The 19,025-nt window shown below is 43.5% G+C and overlaps 1 protein-coding gene across 4 annotated transcripts in view; it reads right to left on the bottom strand.

Annotated features, from left to right (window-relative positions):
- Window positions 1-561: 561 nt before the first annotated feature.
- LOC147903243 (membrane-associated protein VIPP1, chloroplastic-like) overlaps window positions 562-19,025 on the bottom strand; it is a 32,948-nt gene continuing 14,484 nt past the window's right edge. For 2 of the 4 annotated variants that reach the window (XM_087372421.1, XM_087372438.1), the window contains exons 6-11: window positions 7,202-7,276; window positions 6,988-7,058; window positions 6,696-6,778; window positions 2,071-2,135; window positions 1,861-1,935; window positions 569-1,338 (exon numbers count right to left, since the gene is read on the bottom strand). In XM_087372421.1, coding sequence (XP_087228547.1) covers window positions 1,234-1,338; window positions 1,861-1,935; window positions 2,071-2,135; window positions 6,696-6,778; window positions 6,988-7,058; window positions 7,202-7,276 — 474 coding nt within the window. In that variant the 3' untranslated portion in view covers window positions 569-1,233. Of the gene's footprint in view, window positions 1,339-1,860; window positions 1,936-2,019; window positions 2,136-6,695; window positions 6,779-6,987; window positions 7,059-7,201; window positions 7,277-19,025 lie in introns of those variants that run through there. The other 2 variants (XM_087372430.1, XM_087372425.1) reach the window with 2 other exon arrangements.

Genomic DNA, 19,025 nt, shown 5'->3' with positions numbered 1-19,025 from the left:
AGGCCTTCCCATTAGCTGGTTTGTTAAACACAAATCTCAAGGATCTACTCCAAGAGGCTCTTTTTGAGTCCAAATTCACCTAACGACATCCCACCAACACCTCCCATTCCACCACTTAGAAAAATCTTTTTGGAACGCAGTTTGAAGGGCACAAATATGACAGCAAGGAGTGGAGGAAGCTCAAAGCAGTAGATTTAACAACCCACACAAAAGAGTGAAAGTACAACATCAGTATAAAACCCTAGACCGAAACCTAAAGACATGGCCAGGTGATGACACCTAAAATCTAGAAGACCTCACCTATGCGTAGAGCATATGTGGTTGAGGTGCTTCAACTGAATACAAATTAAAAATATTACTAATACCTAGTGAGATACGAGACGATGAAGTACACACGGTCCTGCACATCATTACAACCATGAGGCTTATATCCTTCCAAAACTAATAGCCCTATAGAAACTACATTGTTGCAAATGCACCATGAAGAAAGTCATCACCTACCATGTTATGCTTTGGATAACAAGAAGCAAGTATTCTTACCTCTATTAATCCCATCACAATAAAAAACAGCCACATCATGATGTATATAGGAGTCCTCACAGCTAAATAGTACACAAACATGATAACCTGGTCCTCAGATCAGCTAGACCAATCCTCCAACCTGCACTGAAGTCTTGCAGAGACCCTCCTCTAATGGAGATGGCATGTTTCCTTGAAAGCAAAGTTCTTGAACAGCTCATTTTATATACTTGGAGTAATCCTATAAGCCTCACTTGCAACGATGGTACAAGAGCTGTGTTTGTGCTTCTCATTATTACAATCCTGGAGTATAAGTAAATATTACAATCCTGGAGTAGAAGTACCTTGATTGCATCCTGGAGTAGAAATAAATCAATTGCATCCCTGCAGAGTCCTTATTCAAATAATATTTCCCGAAATAGCAGACTGGGTGGAAATGCAGGTTCCATGAAATCTTGCCATAAGCATAATAAACTGGAAGGCTATTTTCTTCTTCATGGCCTCTGAAAAACCTTCTGAAATATGGTACCCAGCTCGCAGAAGTTGCCCTTCTTGACACAATTTTAACTTACTCCACATGGCAGACAGCAAAAGTGATGTCTGTGTGATGTCCTTCAAAAATAAAGACACCGGAGGCTGAAAACAAAATTGCTTGTGTTGCATTGATAAATATAAAAAATGCAATTACTGATCGTTAAAATGACTGAGGATTGCTCAATAATCAGTGGTCCTCCTCCTCAACTCATTGAGCTCCTTCTCTATCTCCAAATCTTGAAACCTGGTAATTGGTGTGCGACCTGGAGGAAGCTCACCAGATTTCTGCATATGAAAGTCATGAAAGGAAATTGACCTTAATATGAACTTGCAACCTGATTGCCTATATGTAAGACCTATCTGCTCTGAGCTACTAACATTTTCCCAATGATGCATCTTGATCTTCTGAATGAAAGCTTAAACACTCCACAATATTCAAAATAAAAGGACACGTAAACTGTGACCATGCTGCTGTTTTCTTCAAGGTTTATTGTGCTAAGAAGACTTTCACTATGTCCTGTGCTTGAAACCATAAGATGAACCAGCAGAATCTGTGTGTAACTGGATCTGCTTATCATCTAAAGCTTCAAGACATTGCAATAAAATTTTTAACTGAATTGGCTCATCATCTGAACCAGCAAAGGACGCCAGCTTTCTGGATGCTTAATGAAACCAAATGAGACATTACGTGCAGCAGACACTCACATGGAAGCCTTTTGACTTTCAACGCTCTTCACAGCACAGGAAAATTTCTAAAGGCCCATCGTACAACACTATAGAAGTCGTCATGAACTAGAAAACACTTACTTTGGACGTCCCTAGCATGTCTCTCTTCAAAGCAGCAAGGTCATCGTCCACTGAAACACTCTCCAACAAAGCAAACTGACCAATTGAAAAAATGCCATGGCAAACATGAAATAGTCAGAGACCACATAAGATTGAAGATGGGTATGAAACGATGCTGACCTTTGTGGTCTAGAACGATCCTGGAATTATATGACAGTACAAAACTGATACCTTCCCGGCAAGATCATCTGTTCCGAGCTGATTCAGAGCCTCCGCTTCAGCCTCAAGAGCAGCAACTACAAGGCCATGTCCAAGTAGGTTGTTTAACAGACATGGAGGGCCTTGACAAAAGGACAAATTGCAAATCGAATGAAAAGAGCACAACAGACATACATACTGATGAAGATGCAAATGCTCTTTCAATTAATCTCAGTGACATGCTATAACAAATTATTAAATCTAATGCTGTTCTCAACTCTTCAATGGTTGAAGGCCTTGATACTTCCAATGAGCAAGCCGAGAGAGATATATATGAACTGCCACCTCGAATGGAAGGATGTAAAAATTTTCTCTGAGTCTCCCCTTCAAAGGTTTAGAAACAGAGGAGAGGATATAAACAGTGTCACTTATGCATGGCTTGCATTACATAGAGTGAACAGGTGGATGTATGTGAATTTAGTTTCATAATAAGTTGCAAACATTGCAAAGAGAAATGTATCATCTAAACACATCCTGGCAAATATTCAACGGCAACGATAAGCCCTTGTCTGCTCACTTCTTCAAAAGGAAATTTAACTTAAACAACCCCTTTCATATATTTGACCACGTATAGTATTAGTTTCCTGCCTTGACTGCACAGATCTCCGCCCTCTGGCCCAAATTGACCAAGGCCAGCTACTTCCTTGCATGACTCTCAAACACATAGGTCAAAGCAACCAAAGGATGAGAATCTGGCAGCTAGTAACTTCAAGCAGGAAATAATATTGCCACTCAAAACATGTGCTGCTGGTGGAGAAAAGAGGAAAATTTCCATCATGGCATCAAGCAAACAAGGACGTTCAACCAAATTGTAGTCAATGTATCTCAAAAAATTTGGTGATATGCAAAGCATAATGCTCCCCACCATTTTGTTAGAAACCAAAGTCCCACCAGAGGGTATCCCACAGCGGAAGACTGATAGTTTAGCCCAGGAATTACATGCCGAAGTGTTTCACTATGGAATCAAGCATCATCAAGTGTGTAGTTCACAACATTCATGTGTATGTGCAGACTAGCAAATAGACTGCTCAGAGACAAATATAGAAGCAACACTTCATATTTCCGTCTGTCCACAAACTGGACAGGATACAATACCAAAAGGTTCTCCTAGTAAAAGCCTAACGCCTCTAGATCTCTGAGCCGGCATGCTCCACTGAGCATATGTAGAATCTCCGTCCAAAGGATCTCTCCACCTTGCTGTCCGGAACCTCAGCCTAGGTAGGCTGCCACTCAAGCTCAATCTGCAGCTCCTTCAGGTTCACCTTCACCTCCTATGGATAGGCCTAAGGCTCCCCTTCTTGCTACTCCTGTCTGCTCTCAAAGGGCAGCTCCAAATGATGAATAATGAGGTCTTGTGGCCTACCTTAGGGCACAAGGCCCTCCAAATGGACCGACCAGGAGGGGGGTTAATAGCTGACTCATGCAGCCCCCCCGGCCAACTTCTGCAGGTCTATCAGCCGACCTGGTTGGCTGGTCCCAACCAGACCAAATAGGCCCTATATAAGGGCAAGGTTCTGTCCCCTTCAGCCCTTTGTTTCTGGCCTCCTGTACCCTGCTGGTCCATCCTCTATCCAGGTAATATATCAACTCCAAATACTGCTCCAACAACTGCTGCAAGGGTTCCGCCATGTAGCCGTACAATTGCACACCTCAGCACTGTCCTGCAGCCACCGGATCTGTGCTGCAGCTTCCGTAGTCCTTGCGTGGTTATTCTGTACACCTCAGGCCTCCCTTCCCAGCCAGGTATGGTGTGAGGTGGTCTGCCCACATGGCAGCCTGTCCGCTGCCCATGTGGCAGCCCCACACTTCTCTCTCTTGATGTCTGAATGGTGTCCACATGGCAACCAGGGTGCTGCCCATGTGGCATTTCCTCAAACCCTAGGTCCACCCCCCCAATGCGCTCCTCATATGGGGGCTTACAGACGGGGAGGTGACCTTTCATATTCCAACACCCCCTCTCACCAACCCATCTTGGCCCAATACCAATCCGTCAATGAAGATGCTCTAGTAGCTCTTGTGTCATAGCCCTCTCGAACAGTCCGGTGTCGTCATAGTCTTTCGCTAGCTTTTCAACCAGTGACTCTTGTTCCGCTCGGTCCCGTTCCGCTTTTGACACGAGTCTGTTACAACAGGTCCATATTTGAGAGCCCCTGATGACACCACCACATTCAATCACGAACCCGCCTATGAACTCGAGCTCTTCCGCCAGCATCCTCCAATTGTCCCCCTCATGATGGGTGAACAGCTTGAAGTCATCTAAGCACTGTTTCAACCCGTCCATCATCTGGCTAGGTCTACAACCAAACAACATACCCGAGACATCATATCCCAAGCACAAATCCAGTTTACCTAGACCGTCAAGCTCAACTGTGGTTCTGTATTGCTGTCCCTCTCTAAGTCACAGGCTCCGTCTGACTCGGAGTCTTCAAGTCCTGTCAAAGAATCCCCCTCCGCTTCAGTAACACCAATCAAGCACCCAGATGACCCTAGGCACCCGTCGCTGTCCATCACCTTTACAAAGGATTCTGACTCCTCTTCTGACCAATCCTCAATGTCAAACGTCCTGACTGTAACACTGGGGTCCATGTACCTAATCTCAGCAGCACACGGATTGGCCACCAAGAAAAGTTCCCACATCACCACCTGAGCCGACTCCTCTGACTCTGGCACCCTTCTTCTTCTTATTAGCCTTCTTGTTTGAATCTTTCACAAAATGTCATGGCTCATCATAGTAGAAGCACTTCCTCTCTTTCTCTCTCTTTTTCTTATTGTCTCCATCCGAAGAGTCCGCTCCATCGTCAATTTTGGGCTTGCTTGTGCTAGGCTTACCCTTGACCTTGCCTCTGCTCTTGTCCCGAGCTATCAGGGCCTCGTCATCCTTGTCAATAACGTTGTACTTCTTTTTCCAAGCTTCTTACTGCATCAGTAATGGAACTAGTTCCTCAAAACTTACTGGCATCGCCCTATGCCCTACAGTAATCGTAGTCACACAGCTACTACAGCTCCACAGGAGAGCATTCCTAGCAATAGTCTTCTCATCATGTTCGAGCTTGTGCTTTGACCAATTGCCGCCAGTTGATCCCGCACCACCTTCATCTTCGTGATATATTTCTGTACCGATTCCTCTTCATGCATACTCATGTCAAACAACTCTGTCTCAAGGTGCAAGCTTCTCGCCTCATAGTCGAGCTCATACATATCCCTCAAAGTCGTCCAGGCCTCAAAAGAAGTGTCCGCCATCAAAATCGTCCAAGCCTCGAAAGAAGTGTCCACCATCTGAATATGCGGCAGCACCATATCTGCCATCGTAGCCACAATGATAGCCAAGGCTTTCCGCATCCCGAATATGCCATGCTCTCACTAAGATAGGGTCTACTAGCATTGTCACTGCCACCGAGGTTGTTGTGGCTGGAGTAGTCATGGTGGCCTGAGGTATCAGCTCTGGCCCGATCGCAATCCCCCACGACTCTCTCAACACGAAGTGGCGCCAGACCTTCATTTTCTACAAGGGGTAGTTGGTCTGGTCCCGTCGAGCTTGCATGTCTCACCAAAGTTTGGGATTTGGCCATGATAATGAACTAAAATAGGAAAAGGGTTTAGAGTGTCGTACATCTGGCTGAACCTGAGCCTCCCCCTAGGTACTATCCTTCAGGCATTTACCTGAACCTGAGCCTCCCGTCTTGGTACAATCCTTCAAACACCAAAGCTAATTCCTCTGAGCAAATGAATCAAGGTCGTCCTTCAGCAAGGTCCTTGCCTTCGAGCTCCACTTCCCGAGAACTTCCGTCAGGGCTCTGATACCATGCTAGAAAACCAAAATCCCACCAGAGGGTATCCCGCAGCAACGGAAGACTGATAGTTTAGCCCAAGAATTACATGGGGAAGTGTTTCACTATAGAATCAAGCTTCATCAAGTGTGTGTACTTCACAACATTCATGTGTATGTGCAGACTAGCAAATAGACTGTGCTCAAAGAAATATAGAAGCAACACTTTATATTTTCGTCCGTCCACAAACTGGACAGTATACAATACCAAAAGGTTCTCCTACTCAATTCCTAGCATCTCTATATCTTTGAGCCCGCATGCTCGACTGAGCGTATGGAAACTCTTCGTCCAAAGAATCTCTCCACTTTGCTGTCCGGAACCTCAGCCTAGGTGGGCTGACACTCAAGCTCATCTGCAGCTCCTTCAGGTTCACCTTCACCTCCTGTGGATAGACCCAAGGATCCCCTTCTTGCTGCTCCTGTCTACTCTCAGAGGGCTGCTCCAGATAGATGATCTAGGTGCATGTAAAATTGCACTATACTACAGATGAGGTACAATACATAGTTTCAAAGGCCAACTTGAAAACACTCTATATTCATAAGTTCTAATTCTAAGCTGACTTCAACTTGGAATGTCAGTATGAAGAGATTACTCAGACAGCATCAATGAATCGGCTCTATCATGCAAAGCACAAACTGTAAGGAAGGCATCTTCACTTTTCTTTTTCACCACAAGTCGTATCACATGCCTAAGATACATCCAGACATTAATTCATTGCCTACATCACAGTTTTCCCCATCAAAATATCAAACTAGATAAGTAAGCTCATACCTTTCTCTTCCATTTTGTCAAAAGCTGCTAAAGCACTGCTGGTATTGATATTCCCTAGCATTTCATTCACCTTTTGAGAAGTCCTGGAAATGCCCACAATTGTAGTATGTTTACGTACTCCTTGCCCCAACGCATGGTTTCATGTTGTCCCCCTCAATAATTCACGAATTCCAATAGCTGTAAAAACACAGAGGGTGTGGAAGGATAGAAAGGAGGAGCGAGGAGAAGGGAGGTGTTGATCATTACTATGTATGAACAAGGAAACAAAGTGTAGAAATGATGTAAAGCATACTTGGCAGACTGTGCTCGAGCTTTGAGAGTATCTTTCTTTGATTTTGCTTCCTGGATCTTGCTTTCCAGCAGCTATATGGAGTTAAAACCTCAAAACATTAGTCCATGATTTGAACGGAATTATCTATGGCTAAGACAACCCATCAAGTATATAAAACCCTGCAATTTGTGAAACCCAACTTTGACACACAAAAAGGTGCGACAATTGAACATACCTTGGTGTTTGAAATGAGCTTTTCAACAACAGTCGTCTGTTGGTCAAGTTGTGTTCTTAAGGATTTGGCATTCTCCTGCAATCTAAATAATAATAAGCAATAGATTCTCTCTCTCTCTCTCTCCCTCCCCCGTTATCTTATTCATAGAGAAAAACTCCAGATATATTTGATAAAAACACCATCGCATCCTGATCCTCCATTTATAAATTCTTGGAAAAGGAACAGAACTTCCGGGAGATTTGGAAATAATATTCACCGAAGTACGAAAGACCTACTCGCAGATCTGAAAATAGGAAGAATAGCATCATGATCCTTTGATTTGGACTTGGTCGAGACTAGTTGAATAAATAGTGGCTCGATTTTGTCAAATGTTGCACATGCAGAAGCGTGAAACGGTAGATGGCAAGAGAGAGAAAAAAATGCTATCGGACTTGAGGCAAGGTACACAGAATATTGCATGGGAACTGTGAACAAGCAGTGGATTTGTTTAGGGTCTGATTCCGGCTGGATCTGAGTCGGGTTTCCCAAGTACGAACCAGGGTTGGTAAACCCGGGTCAAGTATACCTGGCCGGGTCACCCTGGTCGGGTCACCTGGTTGACTGACCTAGATCGGGTCAACCAACCTGGCCTGGGTTGGTTCACTGACCCTGTGTTGGCTGGTACAGCGGAAATCCTACGCCTGTCTGGGCGCATGCACCACATAGGAGCCCTCCCTAATGAGATGCCCTGACTTTTAGAATCTAGCAGATCTAGGTAAACCGACTAAGGAGCTGCCATTCAATTCTTCTGTAAGTCCTAATAAATTTCAAGAAAACTCACAAAACAACCCATTTTACCTCTCTCTCTCTCTCTCTCTCTCTCTCTGTCTCAGTTCTGAATCATAAAGAGAAACTCCAGATATTTCTTATAAAGAAACCATCACATAGTAGTGTCTTTCCTGCATTTCATAGTTTCATCAATAGTTTCTTTCCTTGGAGGTGTGATAGATACCTTTGTTCCCCTTATCGGGGGTGGACTCTCATGTTGATTTCAGTTCATGGTTTCATAGGCTTTTTTGGCCTTCCCGTAGACATTAATAACTCTCTCTCTCTCTCTCTCTCTCTCTCTCTCTCTCTCTGCCGAATTTGATTTCGGTTCATCTCTGTCCAACTGGTTGGCGGGTAGCGTTCTTCAAACTAGTAAGGGGAGTCTAGAAGTTTTGCCCACTCTTTCTGCTATTCTCTTTTCAAAGCACCATGCCACTTGTAATTGGAAGGTACCCTAATCCCAAGATAATGGAATGGGTCCACCACTCCAATTCTTGCCCCTCAATGATGAACAATGTATCTATAGCCTTCTATTGAGGTTTGGAAATCAGAGGAGGGCTTCATCGACACACCAAGCTACTCACAGATCCACCTCCCCCACTCTTTAAGGATTTTGATTGGGCAGTCCCATGTTTCCTCACACCAATTATGTATTGAGACTGCTAGCCATCATAGGATTATTTACAATAGAGCTGAGTACATTTCTCTTCCTACCTCTGCATATGAAGCCATATAGCTCAGATAGCTCTTAGGGGAAGATGTTCATTCAGCCCACGGTGAATCTTCTATAATGAGAAGAGTACCATAGCCTTGGCTTAGAATCCAAAAGTTGCCCTTAATGCATTATTGCTTGGGCATTGAAGTGAGGCGCCGTCAAGGGAACATTATGCTTCCCTTAACAAAGTATATACCTTCATAAGCCTAGAATATATCCAATCTTACAAATTAATGTTTTTATTAAGCAAGTGAAAGAGCAACAAGGAAAGAAGGGACTTTGCAAGAAACTTTAAACAAAATTAAGAGTAATGTGTTACTAAAATTATAAGTTTCCTACATTACTTGCTAGGGATATTATTTTATTTTATAGTCATGTTAACTATAGTGAAGTATTCTACAGGAGCACACCGAACAAAGGGAGGGTCCTAATGGATGCTTTGCGTGGTTTCATTGGGGACGTCTAACTGCACTATTGTGGATGATTCCATGTTAATAATAATGTCACTACTGTGAATGGTGTTATTGCAATTGGACATGTTTGTATATCAAGTGTAATTGTGTTGGGATTAGTTGGTGTGATGATTAAGTTGGTGTGATTATTCATCAATTGATTGTTAAGTACTGAGTTTGATAATGAGGAATGGAGATGGTGAAAACAATTTGGAATGAACGAAGTATCAAATGGTTGATCAAGTCCATGGAGATTGTAAGAAAAATGAACATTAAGCCGTGGGCTAATTTATTTCATTAATTTTGATGAGGGCATATTAAGCCTTGAAGCTATGTTGAGCAATCCCTCCAATTGTGGACAAGGGATGCTTTTGGACGCACTATTATTGGCTCTTTAATTTTTGTAATATCTAATTATAAACACTCTAGATGGGAATCAAAAGCCACAATCTAGAGGGGGCTGATTGGACCCCATGCTACGTCACTTTCTTCTCTATCCCTTTTAGTAGGTCATAAATTTGTGGACCTAATGAGTCTTTGCTTACGTAACAGTGGTATCAGAGCAAGGCTACGCTCCAAGTTTATTAGCAAAAAGAAGAAAATCAAGCTTTCTCGTGTGAGGTTTTGAAGATAAAGAGAGAGCTTGAAAGTACTTGTGGTGCACTCTCAAAGGAAGAAGAAAAGTATAAGTCAAAATTTGAAGAAGAAGGCTCGTCCAAAGGCTTCGCAAAGGAGTATTGGAGTGACAATATTCAAAAGGGGCTCAGGATTGTGCCACGCCAGCCTAGTACAGTACTCCAAGAAGTCAGGGATGCCTCAGACTACGGGCATGCCTCCCACAGTCTGTCTGCAATAGCAGAGGGGTCAGAACGCTCAACATTCCAAAGTGCTGCAATATTAAATTACACGGCAAAGATCTTTTGGGGATGGGTAAGATAGGCCAGTCTTGAAGTAAACTCACTGCCTCACATAGTGCGCTTTACAACAACGGTTAGCCACACAGTCTGCCCGCCGCCAACATCCACGAGTGGCTGGCAATCGTGTCATGCTTCAGAGAGAATGTTTTCATTACACAGCAGCTCAACTATGTGTGAATAGCCCGCAGTAGGGATCTCATTCAACACTGTCAGTATCAAAACACGTCTCTAATATGACCATGATTGTTAATTGGTCCAAGCCTCCTATCAACAGTTCACGAGCGTGCTAGGCAGAGATCCGTGCATTCAATTCATGCCAGATGTGCAGTAAGCAGGTCTATATAGTCCGTCAGGTCGTATAGTAATGGTCTGCATCTCTAGAGCCCAGGCCTTCATTTATCTCCATGGCAGAGAGGCTTATGCAAGATACAGAACTCCCAAGAGCTGTCCTTAGCGAGCTGCAATCACGTTAACAGATCTCTGAAATCAAGGCGACTTACCCAGTACTTATCAGCAACCCACTGCCCACTCAGCGACGGCTCAAAAAAAAGGGGTCCTCTATAACAAAGTCAAGCCTTTACCTTCACCAAACGAGCCACGTTTGCAAGATTCACACACACAGACACACGCACGCACACACGTGTGTAAGTGACAATGAGAGGTGAGCGTGAATAGTGGCAGTGATGGTGTTCTAGCGCTTCATCAAACCTTAGTCCTGTCTGCCAGGCCAACGGGATGCTTCTGCTCCTTCCGCCTCTCCTTGCTGCTACCGTTTGCCTACTCCCGGTGCCTCTTTTCTGGTTGGTTTCTTCATTCAAGAGGATATTCTTGATCGTGAGACACTTCGTAGGACCCTCTACGCTTCTTGGTCGCTTTTTGCCTATGCTCGTGTTGCTGCCCATTGCAAGTGAGTGTGTCTTGGGTTGTGTGCTCTTCTTGCTCGCCTCTTTCCCTACGCTTACATTGCAATCTGCATGTGCGATACCTGTGGACGTTTTTGGACCTGTTTCCTTTCGTTGTCTTATGCTGTTCGTCACCTCACAGTTCGCCCTTTTTTGTTCATTGCATTTTTCCTGTTTATACCTTTCTCTACTTGCTAGAGATAGCTTTTCTGTCCATATTCTCTACTATTTGGTATGTTTTGTCTAAGTAGTCTTCTTGTTTCGGGAGCCAGGCTGTCCATATGCCTTTTGTGTTCCTTTTTCTAACCCTTCCTTTTGGGGGGTTTTGTTCCACCTTGCTGATCATATATACTTAAAGCAACACACATTTCAAATTCTCAATTTTCTTGCTGTATAGAGATGGCAGCATATCAGTATGACACGACATACAACAAAGAGAGATTGGTTCAAAATAAGAAGCAAGCTATGGGTCAGGATGACCCTTCTATAAGGCGCAACTAGTCTATGAGGTTATGCATGAGGGGTTTGAAGACACCCGAAAAGATTGGAAAGAGCAAGTCCTTTCAGTCATTATGACTGAAGAGGTGGATGATATAGTGGATCTGATCAAGGTTTATGCCAAGCATGCAGTGATTATCTTTTTTCCGGGTCGTATGCTAGTTGCTGCAGATGTGGGAAATTGGCTGACACGCACTTTAGATGGATGTTTTGTTTAGAAAGTTCATTATGCAGCCCAACCGTTTTTTTGAAGTAATCATGACAGATGAACAGCATAAGCAAATGCTTCTAGAGCATTCCCCCCTTTATTACGAGCAACAAATGGTGCATGTTTTGCCTTGGTCTCCCACACAAGACTATCCCTCTTTGATTAGGCCTCGCTACCCAATTTGGGTTGAGGTGGTGGATTCCCGTCAATGCTTGGAAAAACTGTTGCTGAAAATTGCAGCCTCTTTAGGAAAGCTGGTGTGTCCACCCAGGCAGAATGGAAACTCCAATAGGTTTTGCATTTTGTGAGACACGGATTTCCCAACACCAAAATCATATTCAGTCACGGTGAATAATGTGGCAAGGGGAAGTGCATTCTACAAGCTCAAATGGGGTCTTTTTTGCAGGAGCTTGTTTTGAATGCAAGAAATTTGGACATGTGGCTTTGCAATGTCCTCTAGCCTTACATAAGATTCCTCCAAAGGCTATGCCTCCTCTGGTAACAAATAAGGATGCCCCTGGGACGTCTGGTATTAAAAACAAAATTAATAAGCTAGTTTCTATTGTTCAAGATAAGGGAAAGGCTAAGGCTACTCTCACCAACAATGGGACTACTCACACTCTCCCGGTAGCTCAAGCAAAAGCGAAGGAAAAGACTCCAAATGATGGTTGGCAAACAACAAGAAAATTTGTTTTGGCACGGAGTGTTAGAATTATTATTACAATTCAGCAATGACCAATGTAATGTAATTAGTAGGTTAGGGGCACTTTTCCTTCATTTAGAGGTTTTCCCCCCTAACCACAGTTAGTTCACTAACTACGGTTAGTGAAGGATAAGGTTTTGTCACTTAGACAAAACCCATCCTACTTCTTGTATTAGTCACTTCTTCTATTGCAAGTACTACGTTCAGCTCTCTTGCTTCCTCCTCTCTCACTCTCTTGTTTCTAACATTTGGTATCAGAGCAGCAAGACCCTGCTCCTAGTTCCCTGCCCTACTCCCTGCTCCTTGTCTGCAAGCTCTCCCTGCTCCAAGCTCTTGCTCGCAGATCCCGTCCGTACATCCGTACTATCATGCGTCGTACAGTCGCCGTACAACGTACGAACTGCCGTACTACAACTCGTCATCCCGTACACTACTCTTGCGATGTTGTCCGTACAAGTCGTACGAACTGTTCCGTACAGCCGTACATTCGCAGCTAGTCCGTACCTACGCCGTACTACTTGTTCCGTACAGATCTGCGCCGATTGTCCGTACAGGAAGGAGGACCATACGTCCGTACACAGAAATCTGTACATTACGTCCGTACACAGAAATCCATACACTGGCATCCGTACACTGTCGACCGTACAGCTTTTCGTGCAGTTGTCTGTATACTTTTGTTCCCGACTTCAAGGTGCTTCTTTGAGGTTGTAGCTCCATACTATAAGTACATTTTGGGGCTCTTTTGTTTGCATATGCACACAAGTGCATTTGTGCAGTGCGCCATTGTTTTGGATGCAATTTCTAAAAAGAAATTGGGGCTTTCGCAAGTACATCGCAATTTTGCAATGAAATTTGGGGCTTTTGCAGGCAGAGTTCAATTTGTGCAACATTTGGGGCTTTCAGACCATTTGCCCTCTTTTGTATGCAATTTCCCACAAGAAATTGGGGCTTTTGCATTTGGGTTGCAATTTTGCAGGTAAAAGAGCATTTTGGAAGTTTGCAAACAGTTTTGGACTCAGTACGAGTCAAATTGCAGACTTTTGCCACCTTTTGCGGATTCTATTTGCAGATTTTTGGGCATTGAGCAGAGCATTGTGGTGCGTTTTGAGCCTTTGATAGGCTGTGACAATATTTGTCATTGTGTGCATATTTTTCTTTGCAGATTTTATTTGTGCATCTTACATCCCAGGAAGGGACTTTACTTGTTCAGTTTGCTATATTTCTGAGTTTATCTGGCAAAAATGGCACAGAACAACTCAAATGAGGTGTTCGGGGTTCTCACACAGGAGGATAAGTTGGATGGCACCAACTACTCCTTGTGGAGTTTCATGGTTCGAAATATCTTAGTTGGCAGAAATCTTTGGGATTATGTCAATGGAGATGAAGAAAGACCAGATACAACACCTATACCTGTCACTCCTACAGTTGGAAGTAGGGGTAGAGGTACAGCACAGGTGATTGGAGCAGCCGCTCCAGGAGCTCCCATAGCACAGCAGAAAAGATGGGACTCTAGAGATGCACAAGCTCTTTCAGTAATCTCTATTTCTGTCCAGAGGCTCATTATACCTCATATTCGGTCATGCAAGACATCTATGGCAGCTTGGGTAATATTGAAGAGTATGTTTGCAGCAAGAGACGATGCCAGAGTTTCCTTTCTGAAGCGAGAACTTTCCCATACACATATGGAGGAGGGAGATTCCTGAATTCTCACCTCACGAAGCTTCAGGATCTCAGGGAACAATTGCTAAACATTGATGAAGTCATTCCGGATTCAGAGATGATCTCCACCACTCTGAACTCTCTTCCTGAGTCCTATCTTGGTTTCCACACCTCGCTGAATTTGTCATTGAGGGGGGGCAGCAATCCTCTCTCCTTTCACGAGTTGGTAGGACTTCTATTGCAGGAGGAACAAACACGCAAAAATATGGCAACCCAGGCTGGCAAGCATGCTATGCTCTCTAAGTTCAAGCCCAAGGGTAAAGGGCAGCATAAGCCACATGCCCATCAGCCCGCACATCAGCATAAAGCTGATTCTGGACAGCCTTCTTATACGGCACAGGGTGATATAAACAAGCAAAAAAAGAAGGGCATCTGTCATTATTGCAAGAAGCCAGGTCATTATATTGGAAAGTGCAAGAAGCGCATAGCCAAAGAAAAGAAAAGGGATTCCGGTATGGCTGTATCAGATGCATCAGGTCCACATTGCCATGATGGAGGAGATGTTGCAGCCAACTTGGTTGAAGAGCACTATGCCTTTTTGACTTGCCCTTCATATTTTTTAGTGGGTAGTTCAGATACTACAGCCACTAATGATGATGACCCACATGCTTTTTTGACATGCAGTTACGATCCTTCAAAGGATGAATTCTCTTTCAGTGTTGATGAAACACTACATACTTGGTATTTTGATAGTGGTGCTTCAAAGCACATCACTTCAAAGAAAAATATGTTTGTAACTTTGCATTCTTCACCTACCAAGAAGAAGGTAACTTGTGCAAATAATTCTTCTCATTCAGTGTGTGGAGTGGGAGACATTATTCTCACATCCACTAATGGCACAGATTTCAGAATTTCAGATGTACTCTATGTGCCAGGTATAAAGAAGAATTTGCTTTCAGTGTCCTCACTCAATAGAGGAGGATTTCAGGTTGTTTTTGATGATGACAAGTGTGCAGTCACAGACAAAGAAAATGAATATGCTTTGAGGTTGTCTGGCACTTTGTATCGGGGTCTTTTTCAGCTTGATTTATATGAAAAAAGATCACATCTTGCATTATCAGTTCGCACTCCCATTGCTGCGATGCACAATGCGGAGTTATGGCATGCCAGGTATGGGCACATGAGCTATGGCAGCTTAATGACACTTCAGAGGCATGATATGGTTGATGCATTACCTCCTTTGGAGTTGCCTCCTCCTCATGCATGTGAAGGTTGCATTCTTGGCAAAATGCATAGGCTGGCCTTCAAGAAGGATGGTGCAGTGAAAGCTACAAGAAAATTGCAGCTTATTCACAGTGATGTTTGCGGTCCCATGAGGACACCTGCTTTTGGGGGTTATCTCTATTTTGTTACATTCATAGATGACTTTACCAACTATACTTGGGTCTATGATCTCAAGGCAAAATCAGAAGTGTTTATGCATTTCAAACACTTTGTGGCTATGGTTGAAAATGAGACAGGACTCAAGTTGCAGACACTTCGCACAGATCGAGGGGGGGAGTACATGTCTCATGAATTTGTGACATTTCTGAAAGAAAAAGGCATTATGCATCAACTTACAGTGAGGCTTACACCTCAACAGAATGACAAAGCTGAGCGGAAGAATCGCACCACCATGGAAATGGATAGATGCATGCTCACAAGTAAAAAGTTGCCTCACAGGTTTTGGCTGAAAGGCCTCATGTGTGCCAACTATATTTTTAAATCGGGCTCCTACAAAGGCTTTAGAGACAATCACTCCCTATGAGGCATGGCATGGGAGAAAGCCTTCAGTGGACCACTTCAGAGTTTTTGGTTGTGTTGCATATGCCCACGTGCCTGTGGAGTTCAGACACAAGTTGTCAGATAAGGCACTGAAATGCATTTTTGTGGGATATAGTTCACAAAGCAAAGGCTATCGTCTCTACAATCCTGCTACACGCAAGATTTTTGTCAGTAGAGATGTCATATTCTCTGAAAATTCTGCACATACAAATGCTGAATTTCAGATTCCGGCCTCTTCAGATGATGTGTTTGAGGGGATGCTTCCTATAGCATTTGGTTCCCCCGCTGAAAATCAGAATTTACAGCAACCTCTGCCAGCTCCACAAGTATAGATTCAGCCCCCAGCTGAATTGGTACAACCTCAGCATGTGGATGAAGTTGTCAGGCAAGAAATTCAAGAGATACACGCAGCCAAAACAGTCCCGCATTGGTTGCTTCAGACTCCAGAGTCTCAGGGAGAGTAGGCTTGAAGCTCCATTGCCTGGCAGAACTCGTAGTGCAGTAAGGCACATGGAGGGAGCTCATTCAGTTGAATCAGCTTATGCAGAGGAGGAGCCTGAGACATTTGAAGAAGCAAAAGATAATGTGCATTGGATGAATGCCATGCACGATGAGTTGCAATCCATTCATAAAAATCAGACTTGGGATGTTGTGGATTTGCCACCAGGCAGAATGCCATAGGTACACGGTGGGTTTTTAAAGTCAAAAGAAAACCAAATGGGTCCATTGATCGGTGCAAGGCAAGGCTGGTTGCAAAAGGATATGCTCAAAAAAAGGGCATAGATTATGAGGAGACTTTTGCTCCTACATCCAAGATGACAACCATCAGGTCAGTTACAGCCATGGCTGCAAATTTTGAATGGAATGTTCATCAGTGCAAATTTTGAATGGAATGTTCATCAGTTGGACATTAAAACAGCTTTCCTTAATGGAGACTTGTTGGAAGAGGTTTATGTCAAACAACCTTCGGGCTTTCAAATTTCAGGAAATGCACTTCAGGTATGCAAGCTGAATACAGCTTTGTATGGGCTGAAACAAGCCCCACGTGCATGGTATGCCAAAATTGATGCCTTTCTGACTAGCAAGGGGCTGCACAATAGTCCAACTGAAAGCACCCTCTACATCACGAAGGATGGGGGGGATATTCTGGTCATCATTCTTTATGTAGATGACATGCTGCTCACCGGATCAAATGAGGAAGTAATTGCATATTTCAAGGCTCGATTGAAAGCTACATTTGATATGTCAGACTTGGGCTTGTTACATTTCTCTTTGGGGATCCAGTTTATTCAAGAGAAACGTGGCATTGTTATGTCTCAGTCCAAGTATGTTCAAAAGCTCTTGGACAGATTCAACATGCATGATTGCAAGCCTATGTCCACTCCCATGGAGCCGGGGCTGAAGCTTACAATGCATGATGCAGGTGAATCAATTGATGTCACACTCTATAGTCAGGCTGTTGGATGCCTCATTTATCTCTGCAATACACGACCTGATATTCAGTTTTCAGTTTCTCAAGTGAGCAGGTATATGCACAACCCAAAGATTATGCATTGGCAGGCTGTAAAACACATCTCCCGTTACTTGCAAGGTACAAAGTCTTTTGGCTTGATGTTTCCCAGGGGGGGTGATTTGCAGATGCATGCTTACAGTGACTCAGATTGGGCTGGAGACTATGATACTAGGCAGTCCACCAGTGGGAATTGTTTCTTTCTAGGACATGCTTGCATTTCTTGGTTGAGCAAGAAACACTCTACAGTGGCTACCTCCTCATGTGAAGGTGAGTACAGGACAGCTTTCACAGCGACAATTGAATGTGTTTGGCTGCGTCGTTTATTTGCTGATCTTCATCTTTCATTAGAGGGTCCTTCTCCGATTCTCACTGATAGTTAGAGTGCTATAGCAGTGGCAAAGAATCATGTGTTTCATGCTCGCACGAAGCACATTGAGGTTCACTATCACTATGTCAGAGAGAAGTTACATGCAGGAGAGATCAGTATGATCTATGTGTCAACACATGACAATGTTGCAGACATCTTCACCAAAGCACTTCCACGTGAAAAGTTTGAGGCATTTCGTAGTGCCCTGAACTTATATCCTTTTGGTGATTGATCATTTCCTTGTACATGACATTGGCCTCTCTGGTTGCAGCTCTCATTTTATGAATTACAACAGGACAGATTGCCACACAAAAGATTGCTTTTGATTAACAACAGCTACTTACAGCATGAGGCATTTCAAAATCTGGTCAATGAGTTTGTTGGCCTTTGAGATATTGCAATGGACACAATTGCTCTCTCAGTTTGGTATGCGTGATCTCTGGAAAGAAACAAGGTCTTTCGTTCCTGGTTATACTTTTCAGCACAATGTGCAGTCCTCCTATCGCGCTTACCTTGATCGATGGTATTTGTTTCTTGTGCATCAATACAGAGCTTTTACATGCAACATGTGGGCTGATTATGCCTTTCCGCACTCAGATCATGCTCCTCTCTAGTTGCATCTCTCATTTTATGAATTACAACAGACAGATTGTCACACGAAAGATTGCTTTTGATTGACAACAGGTACTTACAACATGAGGCATTTCAAAGTCTGGTCAAGGAGGCCATTGCTCCTCTTTGCGCACAATGTCACTTTGATGCTGATTATCCCTGGACAGCTTTTGTGACTTGCATGCAGCATGTCACTCAAGACTATGGGAAGAATTATATGCATAATCTGAGGGAAGATGCTAAAGCTAAAAGCACCTAACAAGAATTAACAGGAATCAGTCATTTCCGAAATTGTCTCTAGCAGAGGCTGCATGTCTATGTCAGGCTACTCATTTTTTTCATTGCAATGATCGTAGAAAGCTATAAAAATGGGAAACCAGGGCTAGATTGAGAGCTTTTACTGATAAAGGCTGCTCCTCCAAAGAATTTTTTTAAGAGCCTTCATTATAAGCGGCAAACTACTAATATTTTGTCGAGTAAAAAATATGGATGGCTCTTGACCATCTCCAGAGCATTGCTTGCTGCGGCTTTGTGTAAATTATTTTGCTACACTTTTTGGTCAGGCTGATTTAAGTTGGCATGCAGTGATGTCTCCTCGTCAAGAGCTAGGCATTGCAGTTGGAGGTTCCTTTCGAAGAGAGAGAATT

The sequence above is a fragment of the Dipteris shenzhenensis genome, chromosome 3 (genome assembly GCF_047967505.1).
Source record: "Dipteris shenzhenensis isolate YYH24624 ecotype China chromosome 3, Dip_SZ_1.0, whole genome shotgun sequence".
In the NCBI taxonomy this organism is placed as follows: domain Eukaryota; kingdom Viridiplantae; phylum Streptophyta; class Polypodiopsida; order Gleicheniales; family Dipteridaceae; genus Dipteris; species Dipteris shenzhenensis.
This window is presented reverse-complemented; position numbering and strand designations above follow the sequence as displayed.